The 20,957-nt window shown below is 46.6% G+C and overlaps 1 protein-coding gene across 3 annotated transcripts in view; it reads left to right on the top strand.

Moving 5' to 3' along the window:
- The window catches only part of LOC115477768 (serine/arginine-rich splicing factor 5-like), a 110,114-nt gene that overhangs the window by 26,341 nt on the left and 62,816 nt on the right, over window positions 1–20,957 (top strand). For all 3 annotated transcript variants that reach the window (XM_030214842.1, XM_030214841.1, XM_030214844.1), the window contains exons 3-4: window positions 4,850–4,920; window positions 20,220–20,324. In XM_030214842.1, the coding sequence (XP_030070702.1) occupies window positions 4,850–4,920; window positions 20,220–20,324 (176 nt within the window). The remainder of the gene's footprint in view (window positions 1–4,849; window positions 4,921–20,219; window positions 20,325–20,957) is intronic.

Here is a 20,957-nt window from a genome sequence, read left to right as displayed (position 1 = left end):
AGCATCCGGGCCGGATAATCCTGGTGGGTCCGGACTGGCCCAGACGTCCCTGGTATGCGGACTTGATCAGGCTCTCAGTGGACTACCCTCTGCGGCTGCCAGTGGAGCAGGGCCTGTTGCATCAGGATCCCGTGGTGATGGAGGATCCCTCCCTCTTTGGTCTTACGGCCTGGCTATTGAGCGGCAGCGTCTGAGGAAGAAGGGCTTCTCAGACAAGGTCATCGCCACTATGCTGAGAGCGAGGAAGCACTCTACTTCTACTGCTTACGCCAGGGTTTGGCGTACCTTTGCAGCGTGGTGTGAAGCAGGCTCTCTTTCTCCCTTCACTGCTCCAATTTCTTCAGTGCTGGCATTCCTGCAAGAAGGTCTAGAGAAAGGCCTGTCGCTCAGTTCCCTTAAAGTCCAGGTAGCGGCTCTGGCTTGCTTCAGGGGCCGCCTGAAGGGTGCTTCCCTGGCTTCGCAGCCAGATGTGGTACGTTTTCTCAAGGGAGTTAATCACCTGCGCCCTCCTCTGCACTCAGTGGTGCTTGCGTGGAATCTCAACCTGGTGCTAAGAGCCTTGCAGAAGCCGCCTTTTGAACCCTTGTTGAGGGCATCTCTGAAAGACCTGACGTTGAAAGCAGTCTTTTTGGTGGCTATCACTTCAGCCAGAAGAGTTTCCGAGCTCCAGGCACTCTCATGTCGAGAGCCTTTTCTGCAGTTCACTGAGGCAGGAGTGACTATTCGCACAGTGCCTTCCTTCCTGCCCAAGATTGTTTCTCGCTTCCATGTGAATCAGCAGCTCTGTCTCCTTCCTTTCGTAGGGAGGACTACCCAGAGGAATGCTCTGCTCTCGTATCTGGATGTGAGACGAGTCATCATCAGATACTTTGAAGTGACCAATGATTTCCGGAAATCGGATCATCTGTTTGTCCTGTTTGCAGGTCCTCGTAAGGGTCTGCAGGCTGCTAAGCCTACAGTGGCAAGATGGGTCAAGGAAGCCATTGCAGCGGCTTATGTGGCCGCGGGGAAGGTGCCGCCTATCCAGCTGAAGGCTCACTCCACTAGAGCTCAGGCGGCCTCGATGGCAGAGGCCGGGTCCGTCTCCTTGGAAGAGATTTGCAAGGCGGCAACTTGGGCATCGGCCCATACCTTCTCCAGGCATTACCGTTTGACTGTGGCTGCTCGGGCGGAGGCCCGGTTTGGAGCTTCAGTGTTGCGGTCAGGGATTTCAATGTCCCGCCCTGGGTGAGTACTGCTTCGGTACATCCCACCAGTCTATGGATTGATCAGCATGATATGGAAGGTAAAATTATGTATCATACCTGATAATTTTCTTTCCATTAATCATAGCTGATCAATCCATAGCCCCTCCCAGATATCTGTACTGTTTATATTCTGGTTGCATTTCAGATTCAAGTTTAGTCTTCAGTTCCTGTTCAGGAGGACTTCGTGTTCAAGTTTTTTCAATTGGATTCTTCAAGAGTTGAGACGAGTTTGTGTTACAGTGAGCTGCTGCATTCCTCTCCCCTCCGTTTTACGGGGCTGGATTGAGACATAAATTCTGCCGGCGCTCCCTCCCGCTTCGTGCGGCTGTAGGGCAGCTTTGTACCCCTCCCGCTTCGGCGGTGTTAGGGTCAGTCAGCTCCTCCCGCGGTTGCGGTTGCAGGATAAGCCAGATCCCCCCGCATCGGCGGGGTGGTGTCCCTCCCCCGCTCCGCGGGGATGAGCTGGACGGATTCCCCTCCCCCACTAGTGTGGGGATGAGCTGGGTTAATTCCCCTCCCCCGTTTCGGCGGTGGTGAGCTGGGCAGTGTGTCCCTTTGTGGGTGTAATTCTCTAAGTGCTGAGTCCTGCGGATGGAGCTTTGATATCGACATACTGAGGAGTTTCCGGCAGCACATGACCACATATAGGGAGGCAAAAGGATTGCTCTCTATCTCCACCTGCTGGTAGATGGACACAACCCACCAGTCTATGGATTGATCAGCTATGATTAATGGAAAGAAAATTATCAGGTATGATACATAATTTTACCTTAAGAGCAAACTACGACCCCTGGGATTTAATATTTGTAAATATGAATCTCATATCGCCAAAAATCTCCTCTTGTTTGGGTGAGCTTTTAGCTTCTCCGGCCTCACAGGTTGTCATCAGATGAACCTGATTCCTCCAGTGCCAGTAGGCTGGAGGATCAGGAGAAGTCCAGAATTGTAATATACATTTACATGCTATCAGACACAACTTCAGCAGCATAGCCCCATCCTTTCTTCTACCTCGAAAAGCACCTGACAGATCTAGTAAAAATTGCAATGGAGTTCCTAATATCTTTTCCCCAAAATCAAATTCCATAAACCTCCGGATTCTATTCCAAAAGCACTGTATCCCAGGGTAAGTCCAAACTGCATGGTAGAAGTGGAGTGCCTTGTCTATTTCTGCTTCTCCCAGTTGAACTCATCTGGCCCTAGGACCGATTCCTGGTCTGTAGGAGGCAGCCACTTCTTTTGCCCCATGTGGAGTTTCCCATGTTGGGGTCCTGTCTCGATATCTTACTCAGTTCTCTCCTTTTATATAAGGTATTCTGAGCTATTTCTGCTTCTCTCCTACAGCTCCCTCTCAGTTGGGATTGACCATGAATCAGTACCTGGGGTGTTTATTCACCACTTTAGACCTTGTACTCCACAGTTACATTCTTCCTCGAGGTCCATCTCTCCTGGTCCTCTGAGTATTTTCCCCCCTCTTGGTATAGTAGGGTGGGGTTCTCTTTTGGCGAGGGAGTGTGACTTATTCCCTCTGCCGGGATTGTCACAATTGTGGTTGGGGATGCAATGTCCTCTGGTTTTGTAGACTCTTACTGGTATGTTTCACTGTATTCTGGGGTTCTCTAAGAACAGCCACTGGATCTCTTCTGGGTTTAGGCCCTGGTATTTCTTTTTCTCAGCCTCTCTGTGGGCAGAGGGGCTTCAGCTATTCCGATGATCAGGGCACTCTGAACAGGTCTTGCTGAGCCTGTTCCCTCCAGGTAGGATGTGCTGTACCTTTGGTTGGGGGTCTTATCTTTCCTTGGTCTTCTGCCAGGGATTCTTCGTGGCCTTTGTTCCCCTGCAGTTGTTCATCCTCTTATTTTTCCTTCTTGTGATGGTGTTTAGATCATTGTCTTTAGCCATCTTGGTTCTTCTCTTCTGGGGTGTCACCCGCCCTAATAACGGACTGTGTTGCTACATCCCATTAGTCTGGGCAGGGCTAGTATAGATGACAAGGAAGGAAAAATTGGTTTTACCTGATAATTTTCTTAATCAGCCCAGTCCATACACCTTCCGTTTTTATAGTTTCTTTTGGTTTTGGCCTCTTCTAGGTTTCACGTTCACACCTGTGTGGATTGGCTTGTTTCCGGTTTCTGACGTGGACCATTTTTGAGGCATGTCTGCCTGTCTCTATCTTCTTTCCTCATGCCTCTTTGCTGGGCCAGCTCCATAAGGGTCATGTTTCCAGTTGATCATCCATCTCTTTCTGTGCTTCAGGGACGCCACGAGGCGAATCCCCTCACTACGTCCCTCTTTGGGTGGTATACTTGGCCTCTGCTGCTGAATGTCCGGCACCTGTGCTTGGGCAGCCTCTGTCTTTATTTTGCTGTGTTTTCTTGTAGCACTTCAAAGTACCATTGCTTGTCTATTCGAAATACTGAACATTCAAGGCTGCACGATACTTTTAAGGAGCAAGTTATTTATAGCTACTTTGTCTTCTGCTGGTAGATGGACACAACCCATTATCCTGGATTGGTCTGGTATGAATAAAGGAAAGAAAATTATCAGATAAGAACATAATTTTTCCACACAGCACAGAATTTCTGTACTACTTTCATAAAGATTATCGTGCCCATACCCAAAATGTCAGGGAATATAAACTTCCCACAACAGAATGAGCAGAGGAAATAACAGCTAAAGATATTCTGTCCTGCATCCAAGCCAGAAAAGTAAAATTGTATCTGATCACACTATGCAGACCGGTACCAGAACCCAGAAATTGTTCTTGTAAGCCTTACTGTATTATTCTATTGTATGCCTGATTTATCATTCTGTCTAGGGAGAACACCTGTTAAAAGGTGTGAAAACAATTCTCTTAAACCAGCAGAAAAAGAAAGCAAATACTTTATAATACCAACATGGGCAGTCTCACTGACTATTTTGGCATTGTTTTGTGAATCCCAGATTTATTTCTTAGTAGTAAAACATGCCCGTTTCTTGCGGAAATGAAACGGGCGCTAGCACGGTTTCCTTCCGAACCTCCCCCCCCCCCCCACTCACCCCTTCGGCGTTCTGAAGGCACTGTCCGTCATTGTTGCGGTCCTCTGCACGCCACCTTCAATCTGCTGTTTCGTTGGTTGTGAAGCCACTGACGCCATTGCTTCGCCCTCAACGTCATAACGTTTGACGCGAGGGCGGGGCCCCAACACAGTGTTTTTGGTGGCTTCACCACCACGAAGGCTTCGAACCGGATGGAAGTGCCCGGAGGACCTGACAGTGACATCAGTGTCCTCAGAACGTTGAGGGTGAGTTTTATTATATAGGATGCTTTTTGGGTTTTCTTTTTTGTGTGTGGGGGGGGGGAGGGGGGACTTACAAGTGTATCCAGGCAATGAAAAGAAAAGCAGCTATCCTCAGAATGCTCTTCCTAACTTTTGACATAGTGCTAAAATTGATTTTTATTACGTTAACTGTTTTTGCCTTTGGCCATTTTTTAATACTTTCATAAATGGATAGTATGATCGTCTCACCAAGCTTGGTTAGATGGTTTGGAAGAGCAGAGTACTCTTGACATGTGATTGTAAAAACAAAAGAAAAACAAGTCAAAGCTTTTTTTTGTCTCTTAGGAGTTTGAAGATCACCGAGATGCGGATGATGCAGTTTATGAACTGAACGGTAAAGAACTGTGCAATGAAAGGTAAATTTGACTAGTAAGGGCAGCAGTAATTTTATCATAGCATGTTTAGAGAGACACCATAGGCTCATAAAAATTTCCCAAATCATGGAATGTTATATAAATGTCACAAAATGGTATGCAGATTTCCTTGTTGAAATTTCAAGTCTGAGTTTGTGTTTACAGGATCTTTTGTAACTTTGTTTAGAGTAAAACAAAGTGTTTCATTTGTACTGTGCTGACATGGGTATATCTTTTCATATAAATGTGCTTTACATGCTGCCTATTAAAATGTCAGATTACAAATGAGACATCATATATTATGATTATTCTATTTAAAATATGTATATTTGATATTGTATTATCCCTTTTTCTAGGATTGTGCCATCTTCAAGTTTACCACATTGATTTTATTTATACTTATGTTTGATCTTTTCACAATTGTTATACTGCTTTACAAAATTATAAGTTCTGCGCCAAACTGTAGCTGTATACTGCCTTCGGTGAATGTCTTCATAAAGATGGTTAATAAATCCCAATAAATAAAATCCCTAATAGGCACACAGAGCATTCAAATAACATAGATATGATGTTCATAATGTCACTAAGATACAGTGAGGTAGAAGAGAGGGTCCAAGGATACACCGACAAGGACAGTTAAAAAAATTTAAAAAAGCACACAAGGACCTTCATGAATGGGTCAATCAAAATGCCTTTAATAATTCAACCTGACACAGACTGTGTTTCGGTGTGCGTCAGGTGTCGGTGTTCAAGGCACTTGACAGCCAGAGAAAAAAAACGCTTCCCGAACGCACATGCAAATGCTTAAGCGTTATGACCTGGATATGAAAAATCAAATTTAAAGGGCAAGTGCAGTTGAGATATATAGATGGACAAGATAGGGTATCTCGATAGTAAGGCTACAAAAGAAACCGTAGTAGATCAGGTGTCCTTAAATAAAAGTAAAAATCAGACAGATTGCAAATTAATACTGTCAAGTACTGAGCATGATGTAAATAGGAACAACAAACATAGTTTGAAATGTCTATATGCGAATAACAGAAGTCTAAGAAATAAGATGGGAGAGTATATTGCACTAAATGAAAAATTAGATATAATAGACATCTCTGAGACCTGGTGGAAGAGGATAACTGGGACACTGTCATACCAGGGTACAAATTATATTGTAGTGATAGGGTGGATCGAATTGGTGGAGGGGTAGCATTGTATATTAACCAGAGCCTTGAATCAAATAGATTGAAAATTTGGCAGGAAACAAAACACGTCTTGGAATCCCTATGGATTTAAATTCCTTGTGTAAAGGGGAAAAGGATAGTGATAGGAGTGTACTACCGTCCACCTGGCCAGGCTGAACAGACAGATGTAGAAATGTTAAAGGAAATTAGGGATGCAAACAAACTGGGCAACACGATAATAATGGGTGATTTCAATTACCCCGATATTGACTGGGTAAATGTAACATCGGAGCACGCTAGGGAGGTAAAATTCCTTGATGAGATCAAGGACTGCTTTATGGAGCCGACGAGAGAAGGAAAAATTCTAGACCTAGTCCTTAGTGAATTGCATGATCTGGTGCAGGAGGTAATGGAACTGCTTTATAACAGTGATCATAATATGATCAAATTTGATATTAGTTTTCAAGTAAGTATACAAAGGAAATCTAAAACGTTAAGTGTTTAACTTTTAAAAAAAGGAGACTATGATAAAATGAGAAGAACGGTGAAAAACAAAATTAGCGGAGTGGCTTCGAGGGTCAAAATTTTACATCAAGCGTGGATGCTGTTCAAAAACACCATCCTAGAAGCCCAGGCCAGATATATTCTGCGAATGGAAAAAAAGGAGGATGGAAGACCAAATGACAGCCGGCATGGTTAAGTAAGGTGAAGAGCTAAAAGAAAATCCTTCAGAAAATGGAAGAAGGAACTGACTGAAAATAATAAGAAACATCATAAGGAATGTCAAGTCAAATGTAAAGAGGGACTTTGAAACAAAAATTGCGTTGGAGGCAAAAACACATAGTAAAATTTTTTTTAGGTATATTAAAATGAAGCCGGCAAAAAAATCGGTTGGACCACTAGATGACCAATGGGTAAAAGAGGTGATCAGGGAAGACAAAGCCATAGCAGAGAGATTAAATGAATTCTTTGCTTCGGTCTTCACCAAGGAAGATTTGGGAGAGATACTGGTACCAGCATTGGTATTCGAAGCCTGGAGGATGTAATGAGGCAGTTCTACAAGTTGAAGAGTAGCAAATCTGGACCGGATGGTATTCATCTCAGAGTACTGATAGAACTGAAAAACAAACTTGCGGAGCTATTGTTAGTAATATGTAATTTATCCTTAAAATCTAGCATGGTACCGGAAGATTGGAGGGTGGCCAATGTAACGCTGATTTTTAAAAAAGATTCCAGAGGAGATCCGGGAAATTAGACTGGTGAGTCTTACGTCGGTGCTGGGCAAAATGGTAGAGACTATTATAAAGGGCAAAATTAAAGAGCACATTCAAAAGCATGGATTAATGAGACAAAGCCAACATGAATTTAGTGAAATCTTGCCTCGCCAATCTTACATTTCTTTGAAAGGGTGAACAAACGTGGATAAAGGTGAGCCGGTTGATATTGGGGCTCATTTTCAAAACACTTAGCCTTCCAAAGTTCCATAGGTTTCTGTGGAACTTTGGAAGGCTAAGTGCTTTGAAAATATGCCTCATTATGTATCTGGATTTTCAGAAGGTGTTTGGCAAAGTACCTCATGAAGGAAAATAGGTGGGAAAATACGGGATACAAATGTAACAAATAAAATCCACTGCTTATTTCTAGAATAAGCAGCATAAAATGTACTATTTTGGAATCTTGCCAGGTACTTGTAACCTGAATTGGCTACTGTTGGAAATGGGATGCTGGGCTTGATGGACCTTTGGTCTGTCCCAGTATGGCAACAGTTATGTTAACTACTGCCCTGGGCCGAGTTCAGTTAAAATAATCATGTAAGCAAGGCCTCTGGATCCTCTCCTTTTCTGATAGTCTTTGGATGACACCCTCTGCTTCCCTTGCCAGTACCACATACAACCCCTGTTCCAGCTGTCACTGCTACAGCTCAGACTCTTGTCCAGCAGTGGGAGGCAACACAAACTCTTTCAGGCAGCTGCGAGGTACAGACAAATAAGAGACGTCCCGCACCTCTATTTTCATCCTGGGGATTTGGTCTGGTTTTCTACCCAGAATCTTTGTCTCAAGACCCTGTGCCAAGTTTGTCCCACGGTTCATTGGACCATATCCAGTTATTCGCTGGGTGAGGGCTGTGTCTTACCAACTAAGATTACCTTCCATCTTATGGATTCACAATACATTCCATGTCTCACTCCTCAAGGCACTGGTCCTGAACGGGAGAAGAAAGAGACCACCTGTACCTTCCACTGTGACAGTGGACCCAGACTGGAGTTGAGAATGTCCCGAACTTCATAATCAAATGTTTACGGGGTAAGCTTCAATATCTTATTGCCTGGAGGGGTTTAAGCGCAAACAGAGCTCTTGGGAATCTGCAAACTATATCCACGCTCCTGAGCTAGTCCAGAGGTTCCATCGTATGTTCCTTTTGAAACCCAAACCAAAAGGGGGGGGGGGGGTCTTTGGGAGGGGGGGTACTGTCATGACCCCACCAGACCTGCCTACGCTGCTACACACAGACTCCCGTTGCACACTAGGGTTGGGTTTCGCAGTGTCCCTCTGGGCCACCTCCTGCTACTGTTGCTGTTTTGGTGCTGCCCATGGCTTCTTGGCTCCTCCCTCTAGGTGCGTGCTAGGACTCTTTGACGCATGCTGGCAGTGTGCACCCCCCCCCCCCCCCCAAAGGTTCCGTGATGACGTCAGATGCCCCAGGAACTACTTTAGGGCTGCAGTCATTTCCCTTCCTTGCTTTGCAACAGGTCGTCTAGTGTCTGGTTCCTGTTGGTTTCTTTTGCCCTTTCCCTTGTGGCATATTCTCATGAATAGTCGATGAGCGTGGCTGGTCTGTGTTGGTGAATGGTGGTCATCCAGAAAGTGTAACTGTAAAAATTCTGTTCTTTAGCGTCATCCCCCTTCCACCAAACTTTCTGGATAGAGCATTGATATTTGTATATTTGTGGGAGTGTAGTCACTTTTTTGCTTCTCTGAATGGTTGTCTCCGCTTATCCAACTCGGCACTATAGTCCTGGAATAGCTATATCCGAGCACCATATTTTAAGGGACCCTCTTTCTTGGCCCCCTGTAAAAACACTGAAAGATGAGGGAAATGGGGCTCCTCTTCCAGCTGTTTCCCCTTCCCACATTTAGCTGAACCCAGAAGGAGCCTCACTGCTGTTATATCTGAGATCATGGCTATTACCCTAATTTGTGAACCCTTAGCTCAGGATTATCTTCTAGTAAGATGGATGGAGGGCTGGGATGGAGTCACATTGATGAGGTGAATTCATATCTGTTCTACATTTATGGGAATGTATTTATTTAAATTGGCAGTATGGTGGAGCAACTGGATGGCGAAGCAGTCCCACAGATGAACTCCCTATAGCAAGATAATACCCAGAGGTTAAAATTTTGGAGGCTCTGGAGGGGAAGCAATTAACTGAGACAAATTGGACTCTCCCATAACATAAAATGAACTCTGGAAATCTATTACAACTCCGAGAGAATCAGCAGGCACGGACAGGATACTGACTGAATTCTATAAAGAATTGGGGATTTGTAGCAAATATTTAGTAAACATATTTAATAAAGCTCTAGATAAGAGGTGCATTCCTGATTCTTTCCAACATGCTAATATAACAATTCTGCATAAAGCAGGCGAGCACCCAGTTCTGTGTAGCTCATATCTCTCCTTGATATAGATGCTAAATTACTTGCAAAGGTATCAGATTAAATATAATCAGGAGCAATAATTCATTAAGACTAAAAGGTTTTATTAGTGGCAGGAATGCTTCTGATAACATTAGAGTATTATACATCATATCCGGCATGACAGTTGTAAGCCTACCACTTTATTAGCATTAGATGCTAAAAAGGCCTTCAACAGGATGGATTGGTATTTCCTGTTTGCCTTGCTGAAGGCCCTAGCTTTTAGTTCCAGTTTTATTAGGGTGATAGAAGCTCTTTATCTCTCCCCTTGGGCCAGGCTGAAAATCATTGGCAAGCTCACTAGATCATTCAGCTTGGGAAGAGGAATGAGGCAGGGGTGCCCTTTGTTGCCCCTCCTCTTTGCCTTATCTTTGGAGCCCCTGGCAGAGGCCATCAGGAAAAGTGAGAATATTAATGGAGTGCAGGCTAGGGGAGTGGTGCACAAGGTTGCTTTAAATGCTGATGCCATGCTTATTCCTGAGTAAACCAGAGCATGCACTTGGAGAAAGGCAGAAATTGCTGTGGTTTACTCGGGAATAGTAGGGCATCAGCATATAAAGCAACCTTGTGCACCAGACGTTTTTCAACTTGATTCTCTGTTTGTTAAATTTATATGGAAAAATAAGAGACCACGAATAGCCTTATGCGTACTAAAGAGACCTAATATTAAGGGTGGTCTGGCCTTCGCAGACATGAGGTATTACTATGTGACCCAACTTAGGAACATGTATTACTGAATTGATGATGGAGCAGAACAGCACTGGTTATTGTTAGAAGATGGACCCAGGTGGGTTGCTACTACACTGTTTACTGTTCTGGGGAAAAAAAAGACCTCTCGGGGAGTTGGCAAGTGCATTCAATCCAGAAAGCAAGAGTTTCATAGAGATTTAAACTCAGTAGAAGAATTTTTTTTCTTCTATAAAATAGGGGGAATGGGGTTATTACACTTAATAAAATAAGGGAACAGACCAGGGTGCTGTTGTCAGGTTCTCAGGTTCAGAGCCCGCGGGGACTGGCTCTGGAGCAAATGTGAGCCCTTGGGCTGCTGGCGAGGAGCAACAGCAGCAGGCAAAACCTGCCAACCAACACTGGGCTAGCACACCGGCATGGGCAAGGACCGCAGACGCCGCCCAGCGAGCCGGAACACATGGACTGGAACCCCCTGGACTGGAGGGCACCGGACTGTTCCACATAGGAACGGGAACACACTGGACTGTAACACACCGGACTGGAGTACACCGGACTGGTCCGCACTGAACTGGAACACAGCAGACTGGAACGACTGGAGCACACCGGACTGGTTCGTACTGGACTGGAACACACCGGACTGGAGCACACAGGACCGGAACACTCTGGACTGGAGTACACCGGACTGGTCCGCACAGCTTCACCTGCCCTTAGCCACTGACCCTCCAGGAGTTGAGCTCCTGAGTTCGAGCAGCCGGCAGGATTTACTGGATACAGGATAACACAGGGACCAGGATACTAGAACAAGCTTGAAACAGGAGTGCTCCTAGGTACTGAACTAACAGAAGAGCTCCTAACAGTAACCCTACAAAAGTGCTCCTAAGCACTACACTAACAGAAGTGCTACCAAGCACTACACTAACAGAAGTGCTACCAAGCACTACACTAACAGAAGTGCTACCAAGCACTAAAAGGGAAAGCAGGAAAGCCACAAGGAGAAAGCAGGGAAGCTAAACACAAAAACTAATAAAGGGGCCCCTAAGCACTAAACTAACCCAGGTGCTACTAAGCACCAAGCTACAGCAGTGCTCCACAGCACTAAACTAATCAAGGAAAAGCAGGGAAGCCAAACACACAAACTACCAAAGGTGCTCCCAAGCACCAAGCTACAGCAGTGCTCCATAGCACTAAACTAACACAGGTGCCCCTAAGCACCAAGCTACCAGGAGTGCTCCTAAGCACTCCACTAACAGAAGTGCTTCTAACAGCACCAAAAGGGAAAGCAGGGGGGAACCACAAGGGAAAAGCAGGAAAGCTAAACACAAGTCAAATGTGCACACTGCACCCACACTAACCTGGACCTTTAGCAAAAGCAAGCAGGGAAGCTAGACACAAAGTCAGAAGGGCACACTGCACCACCCCTACCTAACGCAAACGTTGCAAAGGCCCTGAAGGGAAGAATACCACTTCCTTATCAAGGCCCTGCCTGATGATGTCACAACTACCAGACACAGGCAGCCAGCATACTGAAACACCGAGAGGCTTAACCCACACAGCTGCAGTATAGTGAAGCAATTAGAGTCATGCTGCTGGAAGCAGCCAGCACAGAGAGACAGAGCTAGCTCAGAAAGGAAAGACAGAAGAAACTGAACCCAGCACAGAAGCTGACCCCCAGAAATAAGGTAAGTCTGGGGGAGGTCACGGCCACAATCTTGACAGCTGTAGGATATCGGGAGAGGTGGGAAAAGGATTGGGAATAGCACTGTCTGAGGAACAATGGCAAGTGGTCTGGGAAGTGACTCTTTGGATGTCGCAATGTCTCTCACATTTGGGTACACACTATAAAGTTACTGTTTCAGGACTATGTAACACTTTTTCCACGCTATACCACATAGATGGAAACACACATTACACTTGTTGGAGGGGGTGCTTTAAACAATGGAGACTTTCAGCTTATCTGGTGGGGTTGCCCCCAGATCCAGCTTTTCTGGTGAAAAATATGGAATAGATTATAGAACTCCCCATTGAGGAAAGATGTTCTTTACTGGGAAGGTCCCCTAGGCTACCAGCTGGTGCTTTTTGGGTAAAGGAGATCTAATCAATTTTCTTCTGGCAGCTAGATTACTTATTGCTGCCCAGTAGAAGTGTCCAGCTAGCCCCACTAAAGAAAACTGGTGGGGCAAAGTATGGGCAAGAATCCTTGGAGAGAGTGGCAACAATATACAGGGATACTGAAGCAAAGTTTGAGTGGAGTTGGCAACTACTTCTGGAGTAGAAGAGAACTGACTAACTCTACTCCAGATGTCTGGACCTAGACTGTCTTCACTTTAAGATCAGAGACACTGTTTGTAAGCAACTAGTCATTATTCTTAAAGACATATATTATGTTTAGTGCTACATTTTATGTAGAGCACATGATGGCAGTGGGTGAAGAGTTCTTCTGCCTCTCCTGCAGGATTTACATCACTTATTTTTGCATTTGGTTCTTCATTTTTCACGGTTCAGATATTTTGGCCATTACTTAGCAGTGGTGAATATTCAGATATTTTGGCATTTACTTAGCAGTGGTGGATATGCTATGTGTTATCTGTTTTTGCACAGAACCACGTGTGTGTGTGTGTGTGTGTGTGTGTGTATATATGTACCTAAGTTTTAAAACATTTAATAAAAATAAAGATTAAAAAAAATCTTTAGTCTCACATTTGAAGATGTGATTTATATCTGAAACAACTTTAAAACAGATGCATCCAACTATAATACTCCATATTATCCTGCTTAATGGTCAGTTACAATTGTGATTGGTATTTTTATAGAAAAATGCAGGTTGTTGTTCCACAGTACTTCAGAAGAATGTGTGAGCTAAATTTTCCACACTTGTGCTTTTTAGTACAATCCAGACATAGTTAATACTTTTCTAGTTTTGCTGTTTGATTGTCAAGCTTATAGCAGAGCTTCCCAAATTGGGGTTCAGGACCCCCAAATGGGGTCACAAAATCCACATATGGGGTTAAAACTTAGATAGATTTTAGGAATAAACTGCTGTCCGTCAACTAAAGCCTTGTCTGGGCTTGAACATTGGTCACAGCTGCACTCATCCTGCTTAAACATTCAGTGCTATTTTGTCATCTGGTCTGTAACATTAATATTTTAAAAAGCCCTCCAACAGCCGTATGCAATGTGAAGTGCCGATAAGTGTTATTTTCTGAAAAGTAGGGAATTTTTTTCATTTGATTCTTGGTTCAGTAGAACAGGGTCTTGTCAGATGGTAAACTGGTCATGTTGTAGTTTGTCTAATCCTCCCACCCATAATTTCAGAATGACTAGACCTAGCAGCATTAAACTTTGTGTGGAGGTGGCCCTAAACACTAGAGCAAGGTACGCCCTTTGGGGACATCTTAGCTTTCCACTTTTCAGAGCTGGTGTAACTGAGGGAGAGGGGCAAAGGTGGTGTTTTTTCTTACATAAAGTACATGTTCATGTGTTTCCTCATAAGAGGGGCCTAGCTATGACAAACAGTATGGTGGTAAGTCCTTAGAACATCAGACTTTTTTTCCATTTTATCAGAGTTGAATGATAACGGAGGAGGTGGGGTGTTGTAGAATATGAGGGTATAGTTGGCACCTTTTCAAAAATGATTGAGTGTGTGTCTAGCATGTCACACCTACTTGTTAAATGTCATTCCTTGTCATCAAGCAGATGCAGCCATTACAGATGGGTTGTGTCCATCAACCAGCAGAGGGACTGCCTCTCCTTCAGTAATCTCTATCTCCCCTAGCAGAGTGGTTGTAGCATCTTCGAGCTCCATCAAAAATCTGCCTGGAGGTGGCTCCTGGCTTGCCAGTTGTTAACCGGGGTGTTGGAGGCTATAGCAGCTTCACTTTAAAGGCACATAGGTTCGCCCTTTCCCTGCCTTACCCATACCTCCGTGGATGTGGACACATTGCTTAGCTTTCCCTGTCCTTCCCCACCAACAGTGGATGCAGGCACATAGGTTCGCCCTTTCCCTGCCTTTCACACTCACCTGAGCCTCCGGAGTTTCTATTTACCTCTGCTTTCCTCACAGCATTAAAAAAAAAAAAAAAAGGAACAGAGATTTTTCCTTGCCTTTTTCTGTGGGACCGGAGCTGTGATACTCGGTCCAGTGAGGTAAGAGTGTTTTGTGACTCCTCCGGGGTGGGCCCGCGATCGGGGCGATTTTGGCGCGAACCGCCATTTTGAATTTTACCACTGTTTTCGGCGATGGCTGCAGAGAATGTAAAGCGCTGTTCCAAGTGTGGCAAGCGCAGATCAGCAGCGGGGCTCTAAATCGTGCTGTACAGACGTTAGAGCTGGCCCGAGCATGGTGAGCGACGATTCTTCGCGCTCTGAGCTGGCAGCGGACGCCATTTTGAATTTACCACATGGTGCGACCTCCGCTGAGACGGAGAGTCCTGAGCCCGGGGGGAGGCCTCGGAGTGAGGCTGATATGAGAGCTACTAACCTCGGCAGAGATCCGGGTGCCCAGGGTGAGTTTTTCTCCCCTGATTTTGTCGTCTTAATGCATAAAGCATACATGCTTAAAAGAGCTCTCCCACAAAGCCCTGCAGGGGCCTCTTCTAATGCCCCCCCCCCCCCCCCCCCCCGGTGGAATCTAGCCTGGGTATGCCCTCTGAGGCGTTATTCCCTGATAATTGGCAGAATATGAAGCGCAGAAGGGCTCATTCCCCTTCAGAGAATGCTGCACCTCCATTCCCCCCCCCCCCCGTGGTCGGGCTGTGAGGATTCGGAGGACTCTGGCAGGCCTTCATGGTCTGAGGAGCCAGAGTCTGGTGCAGAAGTGACTCAGGATCTAGACGCTCCCTCCGCAGTGACGATTTTCCACCATAATGAGCTGCCAGCGCTTATTTCTGATACCCTGCAGGCTCTCTATTGAGGACCCTGACAGTGGCTCAGCCTCCTCTGTGAATCCTAGGATGGCTAGTACCAAAAGTCTGCTCGAGCCTTTCCTTTGCATGACTCCATCCAAGAGCTTATTTCGGCTCAATGGGCTGACCCCGAGGGACCATTGAAAGTTTCCAGGGCTATGGGGCAATTATACCCTCTGAGTGAGGAGCATATGGCTCGCTTTGCTATGCCTAAAGTGGATGCCCTAGTCACAGCTGTGACAAAGAGAACTACCCTCCCTGTTGAAGGAGGATTTGCCCTGAAGGATATTCAAGACCGTAGACTGGAATCAGCACTTAAACGGTCATTTGAACTTGCAGGTCTCACTATTCGGGCGTCTGCATGCAGTTGTTATGCTGCTAGAGCCTGCCTGGCTTGGTTGCAACAGGCAGTGGAACAGCCCGGTGATGGAGTGGAACCCTTTTCAGATGTGGCTCCGCGGATGGAGTGGGCCTTGTCCTTTCTTGCTGACGCCCTTTATGATATTATCAGAGCTTTGGCTAAACACATGGCAGTAGCAGTGGCGGCTCGCCGTCTTCTTTGGCTACGGCATTGGGCGGCGGACATGGCCTGTAAGCAAAGGTTGGTGAAGTTGCCCTTTCAAGGCCTTCTCCTGTTTGGTGAGGAGTTGGAGAAAATTGTGAAGGGCCTGGGTGAGGATAGGCCTCGGCCTTCCTCTAAGGGTGCGGATGTCCACTCCTCTTACAGACCTCACTTCCGTGAAGCTCGAAGGTACCGCCCGGGGCGTTCTGCTGGGTTCACTTCTCGTACCCGTTTTCAGCAGAGGAACTCCTTTCGCTCGGACAAACGTTCCGCAGCCGCTGGCTTAAGGCCTGGAGTTCAGGGGCGACCCTCTCAATGATGGTGCGCCGGCCCTCTCCTCGAGTCCTGTCATCGGAGGACATCTTTCCCTCTTTGCTGAGGAGTGGGCCAACATTTCCTCAGATCAGTGGGTCTTGGACCTGATCAGAGACGGTTACAGAATAGAATTCCACACCCCTGTAAGAGACGTGTTTGTGGAGTCCCGATGCGGTTCTGCCGCCAAACGGGTGGCGGTAGAGGAGACATTGCAAGGTCTGATTCAGATAGGCCGTGTCCCCGGTACCTCCCGCTGAACATGGCTGCGGCCGCTACTCCATCTACTTTGTGGTGCCGCGAAAAGGAGGGTCTTTTCGCCCTATTCTGGACTTAAAAGAATTAAACAAGTCCCTGAGAGTGCGGCATTTTCACATGGAAACCCTGCGCTCCGTCATTGCGGCGGTACAGCCAGGAGAGTTTCTCATGTCTCTGGACCTGAAAGAAGCTTACTTGCACATTCCAATTTGGCCCCCGCACCAGAAGTTTCTGAGGTTTGCGGTGATGGGAAAGCATTTCCAGTACCGGGCCTTGCCTTTTGGCCTCGCCACAGCTCCCCGCACCTTTTCGAAGGTTATGGTGGTAGTAGCTGCCTTTCTAAGGCGAGAGGGTATTCGGGTTCACCCGTACCTGGACGACTGGCTCATTCGAGCAAACTCTGCTGCAGAGAGTCAGCATGTCACAGCCAGAGTGGTCTCAGTACTTCAATCTCTGGGCTGGGTCGTCAATTTGGCCAAAAGTCACCTCCTCGCAGTCTCTAGAATATTTGGGGGCCAGGTTCGACACAGCCTCGGGGTATGTGTACCTACCCGAGCAAAAGCGGTGCAAGCTTCAGAATCAGGTCCGTCTGCTCCTGAGGATGCCCCGCCCGCGAGCTTGGGACATTGTCCAGCTGCTTTGATCGATGACGGCCACCATGGAACTGGTGCCCTGGGCGAGAGCGCACCTGAGACCTCTACAGTATGCTCTACTCCAAAGATGGTCTCCAGTATCTCAGGATTACCAATGCAGACTCTTGGCTCCCTGCGGCCCGACTCAGCATGGAGTGGTGGCTCTCAGACAGCATGCTGCGGCGAGGAATGCTGCTGGCGCTCCCTGATTGGTGCCTAGTGGTGACAGATGCCAGCCTGAAAGGCTGGGGCGCACATTGCAAGGGGAAGCATGCCCAGGGTCTATGGACACCCGAGGAGTCGGAGTGGTCCATCAACCGCCTAGAGTTGAAAGCGGTGTTTCAGGCGCTTCTGGCCTTTGAATTGACCCTGGAAGGATTGGCTGTCAGAGTGATGTCGGACAACACGACAGCAGTGGTCTACATAAATCGACAAGGCGGCACTCAGTGCAGAGCTCTAGCCGTGCAGGCCGAACAAATTTGCCACTGGGCCGAGCTGCATCTACAGTTTCTGTCGGCAGCTCACATTGCAGGTCAGAGCAGCGTGCAAGCCGATTATCTAAGCAGGCATCAGATCGATCCAGCGGAGTGGGAACTTGCAGATGAAGTATTCCTGCAGATATGTGCCAAGTGGGGCAAGCCCGTGATGGATCTAATGGCGACAGACGGAGAGATCCTCGCTTGGCGGGGTTGGATGCCTTGGCTCAACCCTGGCCTCCGGGCCTACTGTATGTGTTCCCTCCGTGGCCCTTGACAGGGCTAGTGCTCCTGCGGATTCGGCTGCATCCAGGAGAAGTGGTTCTCGTCGCCCCGGATTGGCCCAGGAGGCCTTTGGTATGCGGACCTCTGACAGATGCTCGTAGAGGATCCCCTTCAGTTACCTCTGGTTCCCAACCTGTTGTCACAGGGTCTGGTGACCATGGAGGACGCCGGCCGATTTGGTCTTATGGCCTGGCGATTGAGAGGGCGCAATTGAGAGACAAAAGCTATTCCAGTAAAGTAATTACCACTCTCCTGCAAGCCCGCAAGCGTTCCACTTCCGTGGCTTATGCCAGGATTTGGCGCCAGTTTGAAGTCTGTGCTTCTAAAGAGATCACACCCCTGCGGGCTCCTGTCTCGCCGAATCTGGACTTTTTGCAGGATGGTGTACAAAAAGGCTTGGCCTATAATTCCCTGCGGGTGCAAGTGGCAGCGTTGGCCTCCCTGCGTGGCAAGGTTGAAGGCGTGTCTTTAGCTGCTCATCCAGATGTGGCACGGTTTCTTAGAGGGGTGCTTCGGCTCCGTCCTCCCGTGCGTTCACCTTATCCAGCGTGGAACCTGGGGCTAGTGCTGAAAGTCCTTCGGGGTGCTCCCTTTGAACCGCTTCGGCGTGCTTCAGAGAAAGATTTGACACTGAAGGCCATCTTTTTAGTGGCCGTTACTTTGGTGAGACGGGTGTCAGAGCTCCAGGCGCTATCTTGTAGAGACCCTTTTCTGCAGTTTTCGGAGTCCGGGGTCACGGTTCGGACCGTGCCTTCCTTCTTGCCTAAGGTGGTTTCAGCGTTTCACCTAAACCAACCTATTTTCTTGCCCTCCTTTGTAGAGGAGGAGTTTCCAGACTCTTTTGGGCAATTGCACCTGTTGGACGTGCGCAGGACTCTGCTGCAGTATCTGTGAGTTACTAACTCTTTCAGGACCTCTGATAGTCTGTTTGTTTTGCTATCAGGGCCTCGCAGAGGGTCTCCAGCGTCTAAAGCCACTATTGCCCGCTGGCTTAAAGAATCTATCTTTTCAGCTGATTTGCTTGCTGGCCGGCCTCCGCCTGATGCCTTTAATGCGCATTCCACTAGAGGAATTTCCTCCTCTTGGGCTGAAACTAGAACACTCTCTCCTCAAGAGATTTGTAGTGCAGCAACATGGGCTTCTAAGCTCTTTTGCCCGACATTACAGGCTGGATGTGGCTGCCAGGAGGGACGCACATTTTGGAGCGCAAGTGCTGGCGCGTGGTGTGGCTTGTTCCCGCCCTATCTAGGGATTGCTTTGATACATCCCATCTGTAATGGCTGCATCTGCTTGGTGACAAGGAAGGGAAAATTAGGTTCTTACCGTGATAATTTTCTTTCCTTTAGTCATAGCAGATGCAGCCATGATCCCTCCCTGTCCGATTGCTAGCTGCTGTAAATCTATTTCAGGTTCTGTTCATGTTTCCTGGAGATTCTGTCCTTGGGAGAAAATCGGAAAACAGTCCAGAATTCTTGTTCAATTAAAGGATGACTACTTAATTCCCTTCAGTTTCATGTTTTGGAGGATGAGTTTATTCCCTCCAGTTATGTCTCAGTGGAGAATGAGTTTATGCCTTCCGGGAGGATGTTTTATTCCCTCCATTCTGAGTTAATGCCCTTTGTTGTAGGGCCATCGTTTGCTGTGAGGAAAGCTCATGTTATTCCCATTGCGGTTTGCCATACTGCTTTGGAAGCTTCAATTACTGAAGGAGAGGCAATGGAGCAAGCTGGTATGAGGCACTGAAAAAAGTGTGCTCTCTATCTCCCTCTGCTGGTTGATGGACACAACCCATCTGTAATGGCTGCATCTGCTATGACTAAAGGAAAGAAAATTATCACGGTAAGAACCTAATTTTCCCTTTTGCGACATAGTGGCCCATGTGTAGATGGAATTCTATACAAACATGGTAGTGCAAACTACATTTATTTATTATAGCATTTCTATCCTGCATTTTTCCAAGAAGCATTACAAGAATACAGCTATTAAAAAGAATTCTGTTCATATTAGCTGAACACAGATCTAAAGAAGTGGGCTTTAAGTAAACTTCTAAATGACATATAATCGAGTGTCTGATACGGATAGTTTTATAGATTAAGTTTTGGGAAATGTAGTATGAGGTATTCTGTAGATAACATGAGTGACTGTGACTTTAGTAGAGCAAACAGTAGAGCAAACAGCTTATTTTATGGTAGTTTTGCTTTCTAAAACATTCATATTAGGCACATTATGACCTTCATTTTTCAGTAGTAAAGAAAATAAGAATTTGTGTATCTTAACTTCTTAAAATAAATACATCACTATTTTCCTATTTGAAGGGTCACAATTGAACATGCCAGGAATCGCAGGGGAAGAGGTAGATTTGGAGGAGGAGGCAGATTTCCTACACGGTTTAGTTACCAGTATCGTGCCAGTGGATCCAGGTAACTCTTGTGGATTTTATTTTATAGGAAGACGATAGGGATTAACTTGACTACCCTTAACGTCATTCATTTGTAGAAAACTAGACTTGCTCAGTTTCTAGGAGTTGTACTATACTAGGCATTGAAAATATAGACATTTCAAAAAGCAAACAATATATACTTAACTGAAATGGAAAAATTGAGACATCTAGTTAACCAAAATTTCATTGTTGGTATCTGCTGTGCTACACTGAGAAGGGATATGCTGCCATAAATTTTCAGAGAAAAATGCCAGGCCACACACACTAAATGGTAGATTCTGCTGTAGCCCAACAGAAGGCCTAAGGGAGGAAGACATTTGTGACCCAGAGTTTATCAGAAGGATAGGCCCACTGGGCCAATAGAAATAGGTGGAGGAATTGATAAAGAAAAGAAACTGGAGAGAGTAGTTGAAGTTCAGCGATTTTACAAACTACCCTTCCAAATCTTGCTGTTCAGCTTCCTAATTTGGCCGCGAGCAGGGCCACCAACCGCCCTCCCCCTACCTGGGCCAACGCCCCCCCCCCCCCCCCCCCCCCGGCCTCCTTACCTTCCTGTGTCTGATTGCTCCATCGGTTTGTCGTTTCCTGCTCCTGTGTGCCAGGACCCGGGTGA

This window comes from Microcaecilia unicolor, chromosome 9, assembly GCF_901765095.1.
Source record: "Microcaecilia unicolor chromosome 9, aMicUni1.1, whole genome shotgun sequence".
Taxonomy (NCBI): Eukaryota; Metazoa; Chordata; class Amphibia; order Gymnophiona; family Siphonopidae; genus Microcaecilia; species Microcaecilia unicolor.
This window is presented reverse-complemented; position numbering and strand designations above follow the sequence as displayed.